At 33.3% G+C, this 1,782-nt stretch overlaps 1 protein-coding gene across 1 annotated transcript; it reads left to right on the top strand.

Annotated features, from left to right (window-relative positions):
• Window positions 1-889: 889 nt before the first annotated feature.
• Window positions 890-1,333, top strand: LOC107006346. Its single transcript, XM_015204918.1, has one exon. It carries the CDS (start codon window positions 890-892, stop codon window positions 1,331-1,333), a length of 444 nt encoding a protein of 147 aa, XP_015060404.1.
• The last annotated feature ends 449 nt before the right edge of the window (window positions 1,334-1,782 follow it).

Genomic DNA, 1,782 nt, shown 5'->3' on the forward strand with positions numbered 1-1,782 from the left:
TCAAGAAGGAAAAGGATTTGTAATTCCTTTCCTTGTAGAAGTTGAAGGTAAATCAAACTCTATGAAAGGATCAAGAAGTTGAAGGATAAAAGTGTCTTTGTAACAACAAAAATCGAGAGAATTTTTCAAGCAAAGCCAGAACGATAGCTATTGCATATTCACAAAATATATCATCTTGAGAGAATTATTTACTGGAGAAAAAATACAGGTCTTCGTCACAGCAACGTAAGGACCTGGTTCACGGAATCTGTTCCACTTTAAACTATTGAATGTTGAAGTCTGATCAATTAAAGTTTAGGGTTATTAGTCTTTATTGATTTGTTCTAGGTTTATTATTAAGTTTTAATAATTCCTAGATTGTGTAACAAGAAGTGGGTTTGACTTCTTCGCAGTAGAGTCTTGAGAGAATTGTAACAAGAAGTGGGTTGACTTCTTGGGAGAGAGGTTGTGAGAATTATAAACAAGAAATGGGTTTGACTTCTTGGGTGGTTAGAGTTAAAAAGAGTTGAGAGATTTTGTAAACAAAAAGCGAGTTTGACTTCTTAGTGAGTGGAGAGTTTTCGATTATAGTTAATCGAAAAGGGTAGAAGTTTAAATTTAAATTCATTGATTAACTGAGTTGTAAATATTGAATTAATATAAAACTTCGGTGTATTTTTCCCTTCCTTGAGTTAGGAAGGTTTCCACGATAAATCTTTGTTTTGTTGTGTTGCGACAGAATTACAATAACCCGATTCTTGTATCAGAGTAAGGTTTCTTCAATTGATATCAGAGCAGGTCTTTTCGTTAAAACACTAACATCTTGAAAAAGATCAACGGCTTCACCACCTACACCAAAGGAAGGAGCTTCTCAAACTCCACCACCACTTTTTAAAGAAAAATATTATAGATGGTGGAAGAATCGCATGATGGAACCATTCAAGTATTAAAGGATAGGAAAGAATGGAATGTTGAAGATAAACTTGCAATTCAGAACAATGCTAAAGCAAAAAAGATCTTGATTTGTGGAATAGGTCCAGATGAATACAATCGAATATCATCATGTCAAGATGCAAAAGCAATATGGAAAACTTTGCAAACTGCGCATGAAGGAACAACTCAGGTAAGGAAGTCTAAAATAGTTTACTTGAACAGACAATACGAACTGTTTCGAATGGCAGAAGGTGAAACAATCCAAGAGATCCACAACAGGTTCACTGCTATCATTAATGAAATCTACTCACTAGGTGAAATAATTTTCAATGGGAAGACAGTCAGAAAACTTTTGAGTGTTCTTCCAGAAACATGGAAAAGCAAAGTAGAAGCCATTACTGAAGCACGTGATCTAGATTAATTAGTTATGGATGAACTCATTGGAAATCTCATGACCTATGAACTCAAGAAAAAATAAGAAAAGAAAATTGGAGGCAAAAGAAAAGAGAAGAACCTGGTTCTTACAGGCATAACACCAGAAAATTTTGAGGACGAAAACATTGTGTTAATGACCAAAAGGTTCTCAAAAATGTTTAAAAAGGGAAAACTATTTCACGGAAGAAACTCTCAAAAAATCACTAAAAATTCAATAGATCAAGTATATCACAAGTGTGGAAGTCCGGATCACTTTCTCATGTTTTGTCCATTAAAAGCTCTAGAGAAAAAAAAGGAATAGTTCAGAAAAAGAAAAGAAAAATCAAGAATGATAAATATATTTCCACAAAGAGACGAATGACCAATCAAGAAGCTGATCTTTCAATGAAATATATAAATAACAGTAAGGACATTTTTTTAGCCAAACTATAAATA

Source organism: Solanum pennellii, chromosome 12 (assembly GCF_001406875.1).
Source record: "Solanum pennellii chromosome 12, SPENNV200".
NCBI classification, from domain to species: Eukaryota; Viridiplantae; Streptophyta; class Magnoliopsida; order Solanales; family Solanaceae; genus Solanum; species Solanum pennellii.